The sequence below is a fragment of the Sinocyclocheilus grahami genome, unplaced genomic scaffold, assembly GCF_001515645.1.
Source record: "Sinocyclocheilus grahami isolate Dianchi unplaced genomic scaffold, SAMN03320097.WGS_v1.1 scaffold182.1, whole genome shotgun sequence".
Taxonomy (NCBI): Eukaryota; Metazoa; Chordata; class Actinopteri; order Cypriniformes; family Cyprinidae; genus Sinocyclocheilus; species Sinocyclocheilus grahami.
Window position 1 is genome coordinate 207,108 of NW_015505361.1, and position 13,338 is coordinate 220,445.

A 13,338-nucleotide genomic window follows, 5' to 3' on the forward strand; every position below is an offset into this window, starting at 1 on the left:
TAAGATTTTTTTGATTTATAAAAATTTTTTTTTTTTTTTTTTTTTTTTTTTACTTGTTAATTAAGAAGATTTATAATGGATTTTAATGACAATTAAAATGTGTTTTTCGTGATTGTTATTAAAAGCTATATTTTTTTATTATTATTATTTTGCTATTATTTAGCTTTTGTATATACCAATATATACATATAGGTAGAATGCATTTTAAACATGATTTACAGGTTCAAAGGCTTCGAGTAAGCTGTGCTCATACAGTTTGTTCATGCTGAATCATAAAACCACATCCAGATTCACATCATCTTGAATACTGTATCAATAGGCAGATGAGATGAATATGGTTGATTTTGCATCTGGATTTCCCTTCATCTGGTTTCCCGTCTCCTGATGCTGCAGGGCAGATATAATGAGCAGTGTGCAATGCACCTTTCAACAACGTGTTATAAAGAGCAGCGCGTTACATAACACTGTGTTCTGCCTGAGAGAGAAGGAGAGGAGCGAGAGCTCAAGGGCACTGCAGTGTGTTCAGATTCACCCTGATAAAAAAGGAGGGAGGAAAAAAAGAGAGTTATTCATAGAGATTGAGGAAAGAGGGGGAGGGACGGAAAGGAGGAGGAAAGACGCTGGAATGGAGGAGGTATTGATTTGCTTAGAGGGAGGACAGGAGAGATGGTGAAAGGCAGTCGAATGGAGAAAGCAAGTGAGAGACGACAGTCAGAAGGATTCAGATTTAGAACACAACGATCCCACTTTCTTAAAGGAACAGTTCATGCTAAATTAATATATTTATTTATTATTTTAATGTATGTATATATATATATATATATATATATATATATATATATATATATATATATATATATATATACATTTAAATATATACATATATGTTTGTGTATTTGTACATAATAAATATACACAGTACACACGCATATATTATATAAACAAAAACTTTTATTTTGGATGTGATTAATCGCGATTAATCGTTTGAGAGCACTAATTATACTAATAATAATAACTGGAACTACTTCATAGCTATGTTTGAAGAACAATTAACCAATAATAATAATAATTAATAAGTAGTAGTACTATTATTATTATTAATGGTTTATTTATTGATCTTTGAACATATAGCTATGAGGTATTTCAGAGCTGACCACATATTTATTATAGAATTTAGAGTAGGATTTTGAACCAATGAGATTTCACTTTGGATGGACAGGCCAGGGCTACAAAATAGAAACCAAGCAACAATTGTCGTTTTCGCTCATAGCTTGTGATTCTTGTGGCAAGTGAGGCGAAACACTCTACCTCTGTTGGAATTACTGTAATTCTCTAACTCTGTCATTTTGAGGGTGAAATTGTCTTTCTTCTGATGTTCAGGGCATCTCCATGACCCATAGGATCAGCCCATGCTCTAGCTTAGCTAGCAGCACAGCGTCGCCCCCTCCTGGCAGCCCCTGCTCTACGTTGCCCGCTGGAGCTCCGGGTAACATGGGCACCAGAGACTGTGCTTACGGATCCATCACGAGTCCCACCTCCACCCTGGAGAGCCGAGACAGCGGTATTATAGGTGAGAGACATTCTGTAGCTTGTTTTAGGAACAGAAATGAATGCTAATCATTGATGTACAAATACAAAAATGACCGTTCAAAAAATCCGTTTCCGTTTTAAATCTCTCGTTGCTTTCTTGCAGCAACGCTCACAAGTTACTCAGAGAATGCCGAGCATGGAGGTAAACACAGCGAGGGCTCTCGGGGCAGCCTGAAACTCTGGCAGGCACAGAAGTCAATGGGTGCAGACTCTTTTCTTTATCGGGTGGATGAAAACATGGCCGCCTCCACATACAGCCTCAACAAAATCCCAGAGAGGAGTCTGGAACATTCTGTCTCTCACTCCGCCCACTCCATCCCCCTCTACCTCATGCCCCGCCCCAACTCTGTGGCTGGTAAGTTTCAGTTTTTCATGTATGGCTAGAATACTGTATGAATATGTCAGAATACTACATGTCTATAAGTATTATGTGAAATATAAGTGTGCAGTATGCATACTGTATAATTATTTACCATTTTTATTCAACTTTTGGCAGTCAAGTCAAACAGTGAGTCAAGAAAGACGCTGAAATTGCACTTGAAAATGTTTCCAGTCTCATTGTAAACTGTGAGCACTGTGTGCTCTCAAATTTTGGCAGTTATAGTTGAAAATGTGCATATTGCGTACAGTATACATACTGCCAAAATAGTACTAGGAGTATTAGTAGTTTGCCAGTCCGAACATACCCTTCAGCTGCGCATCACAAGAATAAGTTACATTTTAGAATATATTCACATAGGAAACACTTATTTTAAATTATAATAATATTTCACATTATTACTGTTTTTACTGTATTTTTGATCAAATAAATGCAACCTTATTTCTAAAACATGTCAAATCCTAAACTTTTTGGTAGTGTATCTGAATTAAAACATTTATGAACAAAATATGTGGATATGTTTGGAAAATAAAAACTTTGGATTTTGAAAATAAGACTGAAGACTGTACAACCTATTGAATGGACAAATGAAAAATGGCATGTACTCGGACTGAGGATCTCTGAATGAATGAAAGTCATGACTAAGCAGCAGAAGACTGCTTTCATCAACAAAATCTTTGCTTCTTTGTTGTTGCAGTCGTACCGTTCAGTACAAGGCATTTCAGTCTGGATTGTGACTGAAGCAGCGTTACTGAGACACAGTCGCAGGAAAACACGTCCTGTGCTGCAGGAAGCTGATGTGTGCAGTCCGTGTGCTGCAATGTCACTATGACATCATCATCATCACAGGGTCACCGCGGGGTCAGAGAGCTGAGTGTGTGTCCTTAGATTTACCCAAAAAGGAGGGAGGAAAAAAAGAGTTATTCATAGAGATTGAGGAAAGAGGGGGAGGGACGGAAAGGAGGAGGAAAGACGCTGGAATGGAGGAGGTATTGATTTGCTTAGAGGGAGGACAGGAGAGATGGTGAAAGGCAGTCGAATGGAGAAAGCAAGTGAGAGACGACAGTCAGAAGGATTCAGATTTAGAACACAACGATCCCACTTTCTTAAAGGAACAGTTCATGCTAAATTAATATATTTATTTATTATTTTAATGTATGTATATATATATATATATATATATATATATATATATATATATATATATATATATATATATACATTTAAATATATACATATATGTTTGTGTATTTGTACATAATAAATATACACAGTACACACGCATATATTATATAAACAAAAACTTTTATTTTGGATGTGATTAATCGCGATTAATCGTTTGAGAGCACTAATTATACTAATAATAATAACTGGAACTACTTCATAGCTATGTTTGAAGAACAATTAACCAATAATAATAATAATTAATAAGTAGTAGTACTATTATTATTATTAATGGTTTATTTATTGATCTTTGAACATATATATATATATATATATATATACACTTTAATATATATATGGGTCAAAGACCAAAAAAGGTTTAAGCATAAAAACAATAAGTGTTATACTGCTTTAAATAGTTTTTCCCCCAAAAAAGAAAAAAAAATTCTGTTTAATTTAATTGCAATTTTGTTTTTGTTTTTCAGAGCAAAAAATAAATATCATACATTTTTCCCTGATTTACATTATAGACCCACTAAAATGTCATTCAGTGTAACAATCTTGTCGGGCATATTTACAACAAAAATCAATTTATGACATATTAAAAGACTAATTACTTTCACCCCCAAATACTAATTAGTTGTAATTTTACATTTTTTAAATTTGCCACTATCCTAGGTTTTGCACATTGGTCAGTAAGAATTGTTTTACTCATTTAAAACACAATAAAATGTAATATGCTCCCTTATTCTTTTATATATTTTAATATGTACACGTCAGAATAAGCATGCTGTTTGAATTTTTACATAAATATTGTGTTACACTGAATGACAATGTAACATTATTTCAACCAAATCTTAACATTTTATTCTCCAAAAACTTATTTGAAACCTTAAAAGTAGACACTTTACTTACATTTAATGTGCTTTCTATGGACATAAAATCACTTTTGTACATTTCTTTTGATGCGGACATCTTAATGTCTTTGACCTATATACGTGTGTGTGTGTGTGTGTGTGTATATATTACAAATTAATTTAGAATGTAAAAAATTATAATGTATACAATCCTGCATGTTTGTTTCTATATGACAGGTCTAGCCCATATCTGTTAAGATCTTAACAAGAAAGCACAATTGTGTATCATTTATATATATATTATTACATTGTTTTCAGAAATGTGTTTGTGAATGCATATTTTATGAAAAATGGAAGCAGATATTCCAGAACAGTAAACGTAATAACCACACATAATAAATAAATAATTCCGGTATTTTTTTTTTTTTATATTCATAACCATTTATCAATTCCCAACCCTAGAAGTGAGGAAAGGAAAGGAACCCCTTAATGAGGACAAGGAGGAAATCTTGAGCACCTGTGTGTCTGCGATATTCTCTCTCTCTCTCTCTCTCTCATCTGCATACATTAATATCAGTTAATGCTGTGTTTTTATTGCCAACTCTGAGCTCTGCTATGCATTAAACCAGCCGTGTATTAGCACTCAGCCATTTTCCTGCACATCTCTTCTCCCATGAACGACTCTACGGGGACGAAGGAAGGGCAGACTGGCTCTTGATGCTGGTTAGTTACCCGAGTGTGCTCTCACAACCCCATTCTCCACCCTTCATCAGCCGCGGTGCGCGTTTGGCTTGTAGAAGAGCACATAAAGCAGTGAATAATACCTGCTCGTGATAATGAGTGCACTTCAGTCTGTTCTGTCTCTCCGATTTTGTGTTGCATTTTGCTCATTGAGCCATAAGAAACTTCTTGTCTGTGTGTGTGTTCCAGGTAATTCTTCCAAATACCATTGCTGCTGTTGAGGATTGTGTTTTCTGTACATGTGGTGTATGAAGATGATATTTTGTTCCTGATGAAACGGGAAAAATTTTCATATTTAAAAACGGAAAAACAAACAACCACGAAGATCGATATAATAATTTTATTTGAATAAATGCATATCTATTTTTAGCATTACCGTAATCATTAAAAACCTGGAAATATCAGGTCATCTGAAACACTTGTAGTATTTATTAATAATTTGAATTAGTGTTTATTTTTAGATTTTCCATTTAGTTTCCAGTTTAAATTTTTATATTTGTTTTTGTTCTTGATTTTTTTTCTTCTCAGTTTTGTTAATTTTATCTCAGTGAAGTACTCAATTGTAGTACTTCAACTTAAATTAAACAAGATTAAAAACAATTTATAGTATTAATATATAATATGTATTATAAATAGTTGAAATAAAATATTTTTTGATATTTTATTTTTTATTTGTAAGTCGCTTTGGATTAAAGCGTCTGCTAAATGAATAAATGTACAGTTCTGTTCATGTTTATTTTGTTTCATTTAATGCATTTTTTTAAGATAACATGACTCTATTGAATATGCATTTTTTAAATTATGATCTGCTCGAAATTATTTAATTGACTAAAATATTATTTTTATGATTGGAAAATTAGCCAGCTTGATCACATTGAGATGCATTTAAATCTCAGTCCTTTTTGATTTTTTTTTTTTTTTTTGGTTTATGATTCATACCTGACATACAAATGGAAGTCTGCCATAGAATTCTCCATAAAATATATATTTTTAAAAGCATGTAATCACAAGTTAAAAGGTCACTCAGATTAATTGGTGAAAATGGTAGCATCCCTGCTTCTTGTCTCTATTGCTCAAGAATCAGGTTATCTGGTCTTTCATTTTCCATCAGTATATCTGATCAGAATAAGAATCGGTGAATCCCGAGGAAGCTGATTACATCTCGTCTGGACTTGTTCTGAATACACACACCTGTTTTCAGTAGATTTCCCAGTTATGTCTGTGTGACAGCTGGATATCCTTCACCATGCCATCAATCACACTGGCCTACTGAGGAAGATATTAGTGCAGAGAGGAGAGGTGATTGTGTTCTGGTGCGAGGGGCACCTTCATCCACCAGCAGCTGAAGGTGACCCTGTCACGGCCTGATTAATGACTCACGGTCTGCAGAACACCAGCAGCTCAGAGCACATGCACATAAAACACAACATGCACATGCACAAAGTGCAGTCAAACCTGCTTAATGTAATTTTCAGTTGTCCATTACCTTCACTAGAGGGCGCTGGTGGCTTGTAATATATAGCGTTAAAAAGTGCATGCAGGATTGTTACCTGAATGCATTTCCTGCTTGCATTACATTTGAAAAAAGACATTACAGGTATCTACAATACAGCAGGTGTGAATGTGCGTCCATTGCACCAAAAGGATCCTAAAAGCTCTTTATGGGTTTTTTTGTAGCACTGTACAACACAATGTATAGGATATGCATGTTTGCAAGCTTGGAGTTAATTAAAAAGCGAACTATGCATTTAATATGCAAATGGCATCGATGTGATGATATTGTATTCTTTCAGGCATTTCCAAGACAAGTGTAGAAATATTTAGATACTTATTGTGTTGTATTTGGTTTTTGTAAGTCAAGCAACCCAGTGCATGTACTTTTATTTAAGTAAGAAAAGGCAAAGTGCTACTAGAACATGCAAAATGATAAAACTGTGAAAGGTTAGGCACAAAGTTTGTGCATTACCTTATTGCCAGCGGTTTGCGTTTCAAAATGTTTTGTGTGTAAGCAATGATTTTATGCAAAAAAAAATTCCATGGAGATCTCTACATTTTGTTCAGTTAGCTAAAACCATTATTGGTAATGTAGCATTTGTAAAAAAAAAAACACACATTTCACATATGTTTGCATACTCTTTAACCTATTTTATCATTTAGACTAATCAATACCACAGGTTTTTTTTCCTTCTTTTTCTGTAGTCACATGTGAAAAATTGTAGCCTCCTCTGGCCTCTATTGCACATGAATAAAGGGTAATATGATGTCTAGTCTTTAATTTTCCATCAGTATGGTGATATTTGATACTTAAGAACAAAGTTATTTTCTTATCTTTTTAAGCACATTTATACAAAGTAATACTTTGCTGAAAATGTTCTCACCCTCAGGCCTTCCAAGAGTTTCTTTATTCATCAGAACGGATTTGGAGAAATTTAGCATCACCTGCTCACCAATGGATGCTCTGCAGTGAATGGGTGCCGTCATGAGAGTCCAAACAGTTGATTAAAAACATCACAATAATCCACAAGTAATCCACACCACTCCAGTCCATCAGTTAACATCTTTTCAAGTGAAAAGCTGAGTGTTAGTAAGAAACAAATCCATTTTAATTGTTGCTGTTCATGGCCAAAATATGAGTCCATAATCCATAATAACGTTTCCTCCAGTGAAAAAGTCCATCTCCTGTTCTCCTCTCACATCAAAATCCACCCACATATTTGTTTAGAAATATTCTGGACTGTTTTGGCTTGTAAACAGTGTTTGATCTGTGCCGATTTCTCTCCTGATTCAGACCAGATTACTTTTTTTGATGACTAGAAGACTCATATTTTAGTCGGAAGTTTAAAAATGCCTTAATGATGGATTTGTTTCTGACAAACATGCAGCTTTTGGCTTCACAAGACTAATGTCTTGATGGACTGGAGTGGTGCGGATTATTGTGATGTTTTTATCAGCTGTTTGGACTCTCGTTCTGACGGCACCCATTCACTGCAGAGGATCCATTGGTGAGCACGTGATGCTAAATTTCTCCAAATCCGTTCTTATGAAGAAACAAACTCCTCTACGTCTTAGATGACCCGAGGGTGAGTAAATGTTCAGCAAATTTTCATTTCTATTCCTTTATAGCAGTAATACTGATCAAAATGCTCGTCCTTAATATGTAATAATGTGAAATGGAGTTGGCATTTCTTGTTCGTCTTGCACACTGACCCCTTTTTAAAGTGTGTGGGAATGAAATAAACGTCTCATTAAAGGAAGTGATTTTAAATGGACTTGACTGCAGTTTAGCTCAAATCTACATGCACACGAGAACCTTCACAGAACACTGTTCAAACCCAGCGCTGCTTGTTCCCGATGCACCGTTATTCACCCCGTACTGATCTGTCCATCAGTGTGTGAGCTTTGATTTCTGCTGCTTGTCACTTTATGTCTCTCTCTTTGCCTCTGCTTTGCTCGCTTTATGTTGCTTTGCTCTGCTGTGCTTGTGCTTGATGGTTTGCCTTTTAATCACGACCTGCTCTCGTTTTGTTTGTTTCCTTCTTTTTTGTCATTTCCAGATTTGCATATCCATTCTTCCTACCTCCTTCATTTGCCTTTCCTTCACTGAGAATGGCAAGCGGGCATTCCACTGACAAATTCAGTTTTCTGTACCCAACAGACACCAGTCAGAACGTTAAGAGGTCAGTCTAGTGCTCAGCACCTTCCACCATGTGTGTGCATGCGTGTTTGTGGGGTTGGAACGTTATTGATGTAGTGTTCACTCTGATTCCAGCTGTTATGATGAGCCTCATATGGGGCTGTATGTCATGTTTCTCTCCTCTAGGGTTTGTATGATCTTGATGTGTTTTGTTTCTCAGGTTTCTGGTTGCTGGTTTGTACCTCTGATCAAGCTTATTAAAGTCAACATGAAATGTCATTCATAATCATAACCCATTCTACTTTCATAATGATGAGGTCATATATTTACGGGTCTTATCCGAGTTGTTTTTTAAAAATGGCCATTATAGCATCAGGTAATTCCTGGTGAGCGGCTGAGTGATGTCACATGTAAAAGTAAGTCGACTTTGATTTCATGTTGACTTTAAAGCAATAAGGGGTGGTTATAGTCTAATCTTAATTATAATATGTTTAAAATGAAATGTATAATTTAATAAATATACAATACTGTTGAAATGATTTGAGTCTTTATGTTCACCAAGGCTGCATCTATTTGATCAAAAATACAGAGAATATTCCAAAATATTATTAGAATTTAAAATAAATGTTTTTATTGTAATATATTGTAAAATGTAATTTTTTACTGTGATCCCAAGCTGAATTTCCAGCATCATTACTCCAGTCGTCATTGTATACACATGATCCTTCAAAAATCATTCTAATATGCTGATTTAGTGCTCAAGATACATTTCATTGCATTTTTTCAGAATTTTTTGATGAATAGTAAGTTCAAAAATGTATTTGAAATGTAATTTACTCCTGAATAATCACAATAAACATGGTTATGGTTGGCATTAATGTATAATTTAAGTGTGTGCATGCATGTGTGTGTGTATGCCTTTTCAAACAGGTCTCATTCAATGCTTTATAATGTCATTTTATATCTCTAATTAAGCTTATACTTGTTTATTAAAGCAATTAGCCATGAGAGGCCATGTGCTAATAATTTTACTATGGTAAAGAGATCTTGTTAAGCAACTGATCCCCCTTATTGGGGTCATATGATGCTGCTAAAAAGAACATTATTTTGTGTATTTGGTGTAATGAAATGTTTATGCGGTTTAAGGTAAAAAAAAAACACATTATTTTCCACATACTGTACATTATTGTTTCTCCTCTATGCCCCGCCTTTCTAAAACGCGTTGATTTTTACAAAGCTCATCATTCTGAAAAAGCGAGGTGTGCTGTGATTGGTCAGCTATCCAGTGCGTTATGATTGGCTGAATACCTCAAGTGTGTGACGGAAATGTTACGCCCCTACCATATAGTGATGATGCCCTGTCCGGCCGGAGCGATGATTCAAAAACATGAAAACCCATTATTAACGAGGCATTCGTTGCATCCAGCGGGGTCGAGCCGTTTTAGGTAGGCGTGGCTGACTCTTAACTTTTATAAAGAATATCTCTTTGGATTTGAGACTTTAGTCTTTGCAACTTTACAGATCTTCTTTATGCACCAAGAGCTTGTAACACTCCAAAGAGAAAGGAAAAATTGAAATCGCATCATATGACCTCTTTAAACATAGTAAAATCACTGCAATACATGACCTCTCATGCTTTTATAAAAGACTATAAGACTGCAACTTTCCAAATAATTTTTCTGTGCATTTTACATGCTGATCAAATGTCTAGGGGAATAGAAAGCTGCGGTTTATGTGTTTCATGCGGCATCAAGCCGCTTTGATTCGTAAGATGTCGTGACCTTGATCTTCCATACTTGTGTTTGTGAGTGTGTGATCATAGATCATAAATACGCTCGCTCTGACATTTCACCTCTCCCACGCACGCGCTCGTGACACACTCACGGCACATCTGAACACATGCTAACAGCTCTGTGCTCACAGCCTGTGTGGCCAAGGTGCGAGGGGAAGGTTCTGACGCATGATCCTCCCCTATTCGTGAGCTTTTCTTTCTCTATTTCTATCTTTCCCCACGACTGACTGACTGATAATGCCATCAGAGTGTTCAGGGGAGATCAGACTCACACACATGTACAATGAGAGAGGATAACACACACACACACACACATACACACTGTTTTCCATAAGGAGCCACTCTGCTGCTGTTTTCATGCTCAGCACATGTTTTCTCATTTTTAACATTGTTAGAAGACACAGTTTTGTACTCCGTCTCCTGTATTTGTATGCTTATGAGTAGAAGTTAAAGTCCAAGTGTAGAGTGATCACCACTTTATATTTGAACGTTATCAAATGTTTTAAAGGATGTAGAGGATGGAAGAAGAACAAGAATATTGTTGGATATAATTACTTATTAAACAGTATCTATCACATTACTGTTCAAATTTTTGTGGTCGGCACTTTTTTTTTTTAATTAATACTATTTTTAGCAAGGATGTTTTAAATTGATTTTTTTATTATTACAAAGACATTTATAATATTGCAAAAGATTTTCACTTCAAATAAATGCAGTTCCTTTGAACTTTTTATTTATCAAAGAATCCTGAAAAAATTCTATATTGATAACAATACAAAATGTTTCTTAAGCAACAAATCAGCATATTAGAAGGTTTTCTGAAAATCATGTGACACTGAAGACTGGCGTAATGATGCTGAAAATTCAGCTTTGCATCACAGAAATTAATTTTATTTTAATATATATTCAAATAGAAATTGGTTATCATACATTGTAATAATATATCTCAATATTACTGATTTTCTTGAATTTTTGATCAAATAAATGCAGCCTTGGTGAGCAGAAGAGGCTTCTTTCAAAAAATTTTAAAAAACCTTACTGACCCCAAACATTGAAGTGAATACATGACCTCTCATACATTGTAATAATATCATACATTGTTATCATACATTGTAATAATATATCTCAATATTACTGATTTTCTTGAATTTTTGATCAAATAAATGCAGCCTTGGTGAGCAGAAGAGGCTTCTACATGACCTCTCATACATTGTAATAATATCATACATTGTTATCATACATTGTAATAATATATCTCAATATTACTGATTTTCTTGAATTTTTGATCAAATAAATGCAGCCTTGGTGAGCAGAAGAGGCTTCTTTCAAAAAATTTTAAAAAACCTTACTGACCCCAAACATTGAAGTGAAGTGAAGTGACATGTGGCCAAGTATGGTGACCCATACTCAGAATTAGTGCTCTGCATTTACCCATCCAAAGTGCACACACACAGCAGTGAACACACACAAACCGTGAACACACACCCGGAGCAGTGGGCAGCCATTTATGCTGCAGCGCCCGGGGCAGTAGGGGGTTCGGTGCCTTGCTCAAGGGCACCTCAGTCATGGTATTGAAGGTGGGAGAGAGCGCTGTACATTCACTCCCCCCACCTACAATCCCTGCCGGTACGAGACTCGAACCCACAACCTTAGGGTTATGAGTCCGACTCTCTAACCATTAGGCCACGACTTCCCCACGACTGTTAGTGTAAACTACAACAGACAGGTAAATTGACATTAATGGTAATCTAATACTTACATTCAGACGCAAGGTTTTATCATGCAAATACAACAAAATCATGTGAAAAGCTGCAGTCAAACATGTGAAGACTGTCTCAACTGAGGCTTTACAGAACCATCTAAAATGTGATCTGAGGGTAAACTGGGATTTACATAATTTTTCAAAACCAGGTAAAAATGGCCATTGAGAGGTGTTTTTGTGGTATACAGGAAATATGATGCAACTTGTGTGAATATGTAGGGCCTACAAATTTTGAGTCATGCGTGCTGATTGTTGCAGCAGTTCATGCCTTTTAAATCAACATCAGTCTTATTAATTTGCTTTCTCTCTCTCTCTCTCTTTCTGTCTGTCTCTCTCAGTAAGAACAGGCTGTCTTCCACCATGAACCCGGTGTACAGTCCAGTGCAGCCGGGAACCCCATACGGAAACCCCAAGAATATGGCATACACAGGTATGTGATGAGAGACACACACACACATGTGTATTTGAAGACAACACAACATGCTTTATTAATGTCTTACTCTATACAATTCATCAGTGCATGCTAAAGAAGAGGTTTGTTTTCATTAAAATGTAATGAACCACCAATGAAAGGACTGTTCTGCTGATGCATCCAAGATCATAAATAATATTAGCCAATAATATCATCTACTAATGAGATTTTCCTATTTCACTCTGAAATATATAGAGGAAGTTAAAGGTGCAAATGTTGTTGTAATGTCATCTGTAAAGGGATAGTTCACCCAAAAATGACATTTTTCAACATTAGAATGATTTCTGAAAGATCGTGTGATACTGAAGACTGGAACTAATGATGCTGAAAATTCAGCTTCTGATCTCATGAATAAATTACATTTTAAAATATATTCAAATAGAAAACAGTTCTTGAGATTGTGGTAATACTTCACAATATTACTGATTTTACTGTGTTTTTTATTAAATAAATACAGCCTTGATGAGAATAAAAGAAAGCCTTTAAAAATGAACAATTTCACAAATTTTATTTTTGTCATGATTGATGGCAGGGTTTGTCAGTGATAAGCAGGAACGCTGCAGTGTTTTCAACTAAGCGTGTGCATTAATGCAAAGTTCACCTCTAACCTCTGTTCAGTGTTGGTGTGTGTGTGTGTGTGTGTGTGTGTGTGTGTGTGTGTGTGTGTGTGTGTGTGTGTGTGTGTGTGTGTGTTTGTTAATGCTACAATGCTACGGAAAACAAGTCTGCCGTGTTATGCAGAAGCATTTTAATTAGGCAAAACTGTTTTAATGTAATGTTGCAGATAATTCAGCAAATACAGTTATCTATTTATTAGAATATTGTTAATGTTATTCACTTAAAAGTTTGTTAATGTTCTGTTATTGTTAATAAATTATTTGCATTGGCTGTCAATTATACTGTAATTTTTAATGGCTATAATTACTAATTGTGTGTGTGTGTGTGTG

General features: G+C 35.2%; 2 protein-coding genes across 4 annotated transcripts in view; both read left to right on the forward strand.

Moving 5' to 3' along the window:
* LOC107594362 (protein FAM168A-like) overlaps positions 1-13,338 on the forward strand; it is a 53,173-nt gene that overhangs the window by 20,899 nt on the left and 18,936 nt on the right. For 2 of the 3 annotated variants that reach the window (XM_016284373.1, XM_016284375.1), the window contains exons 2-3: positions 8,286-8,408; positions 12,258-12,349. In XM_016284373.1, coding sequence (XP_016139859.1) covers positions 8,338-8,408; positions 12,258-12,349 — 163 coding nt within the window. In that variant the 5' untranslated portion in view covers positions 8,286-8,337. The remainder of the gene's footprint in view (positions 1-8,285; positions 8,409-12,257; positions 12,350-13,338) is intronic. The other variant, XM_016284374.1, reaches the window with a different exon arrangement.
* LOC107594380 (protein TANC2-like) lies at positions 1,326-6,099 on the forward strand. The gene is made up of 4 exons (XM_016284402.1): positions 1,326-1,570; positions 1,694-1,945; positions 2,732-2,958; positions 5,962-6,099. The coding sequence occupies exons 1-4, from the start codon at positions 1,390-1,392 to the stop codon at positions 6,097-6,099; spliced, it is 798 nt and encodes a 265-aa protein (XP_016139888.1). The 5' UTR covers positions 1,326-1,389.

Excerpts from the sequence above, each read along its gene's own strand:
- LOC107594380 (XM_016284402.1), top strand. The coding sequence starts at position 1,390 with ATGACCCATAGGATCAGCCCATGCTCTAGCTTAGCTAGCAGCACAGCG. Across the intron at positions 1,571-1,693 it reads CCGAGACAGCGGTATTATAG|CAACGCTCACAAGTTACTCA; the intron begins GTGAGAGACATT and ends GCTTTCTTGCAG. Across the intron at positions 2,959-5,961 it reads AAGACGCTGGAATGGAGGAG|CTGGATATCCTTCACCATGC; the intron begins GTATTGATTTGC and ends TCTGTGTGACAG.